At 30.4% G+C, this 1,275-nt stretch overlaps 1 protein-coding gene across 1 annotated transcript; it reads left to right on the forward strand.

The window, feature by feature from the left end:
* Positions 1-698: 698 nt before the first annotated feature.
* On the forward strand, positions 699-1,268 carry LOC119665227 (plant intracellular Ras-group-related LRR protein 7-like; the record flags this gene model as incomplete). Its single annotated transcript, XM_038074514.1, has 2 exons — positions 699-941; positions 1,008-1,268. Coding segments are annotated over exons 1-2 (441 nt in total), but the record flags the coding sequence as incomplete, so codon positions are not given.
* Positions 1,269-1,275: the final 7 nt, after the last annotated feature.

The following is a 1,275-nucleotide window of genomic DNA, read 5'->3' on the forward strand; positions in this document are numbered from 1 at the left end:
TTCGCGGCTGTCTTTAGCAACTTAGATAGTATGCCACAATCAGTTCATCTATCTGTTTTTTTTTAACAAATCTGTTTATCAGGTATTTTATGATGGACTTGGAATCTTTTTCCTCTTCACCTTATTGTTATAATATGTTTCTGGGTGCATGTAAAGCAAGTTGACGATGAGAAATTGGAGCATTGTTTCTAAAGCTTTATTGTGGTACTCCCAATAATTCCAGTGTTCCCTCTGCATAATATACGCAAGTAGCGGTCGGAAAAGTATGCAGCCAGTTGAATATTTCTCTTATTTCGAAAAGCAGATCATTAATATGTCACTTTATATGTAAATTTCAACATTCCTCCCCGCATTCCTCTTTAACATTTAAATTTCGTCACTGTGAAGTGTTACCCACATATTGAGAAACACTGAAATAGGGATTAGTTTATTGATTCCCTTTTTTGATTGAATCTATAACATTCTAATTCCACACAAATATTTAGATACTATTCTATTAGCCTGATTGAGCATGCACCAATCTATCACAATAGTCCTTAAAGAATGCAGTGATGTGGTGACATAGGTTCCAACCCTTTAAAATCTATCTATATATCAATTTAATATATCATAGTTTTATTTGTCAAAATTTCGGTATAAAAGGTATTATTTGTTAGATAAAAGTAATTTTAAAAGATATTATTCCATTTAATATCTACATATATTTTATATAACAATTTATATCAGATAAATAATACCTAAAAACACTTTTGACTAATAAAATGATAAAAGCATATGATTTCTTTAATGAGCGTTACGTTCGCTGCATTTGTGGAGATGTCTTGGATAGCAGAGCGAATATATTAAATTTGTCTAAACACTCTCTGAAAGAAGTACCAGAGATGATAAGAGAATATAGTTTCTTAGTAAAACTATATTTGCACGTAAATGAAATAAGTACTGTGAGTTTAATATAAGTTCATATATAATTCTAGTGTATTTTTATTAAAGTATAACCTTTCTTTAAGCTACCATCAATTTCCAATCTAACAAATTTGAAAATCTTAACATTGGATTTTAATCAACTTCAAGAGTTTCCAGTTGCTGTTTGTAGTTTAGAAAACTTACGTTTTCTCAATATTAGTCACAATAATATAGAAGAGATACCAAAAGAAATCGGAGAACTGAAATTCTTGGAAGTATTGTGGTGTAATCATACAGGTCTCATGAGCATAGCAGAAGAAATTGGTAGTTGTATAACACTGGACACACTGGGAGCACGAGGAAATAAATTAG

Source organism: Teleopsis dalmanni, unplaced genomic scaffold (genome assembly GCF_002237135.1).
Source record: "Teleopsis dalmanni isolate 2A unplaced genomic scaffold, ASM223713v2 unscaffolded_contig_4006, whole genome shotgun sequence".
NCBI classification, from domain to species: domain Eukaryota; kingdom Metazoa; phylum Arthropoda; class Insecta; order Diptera; family Diopsidae; genus Teleopsis; species Teleopsis dalmanni.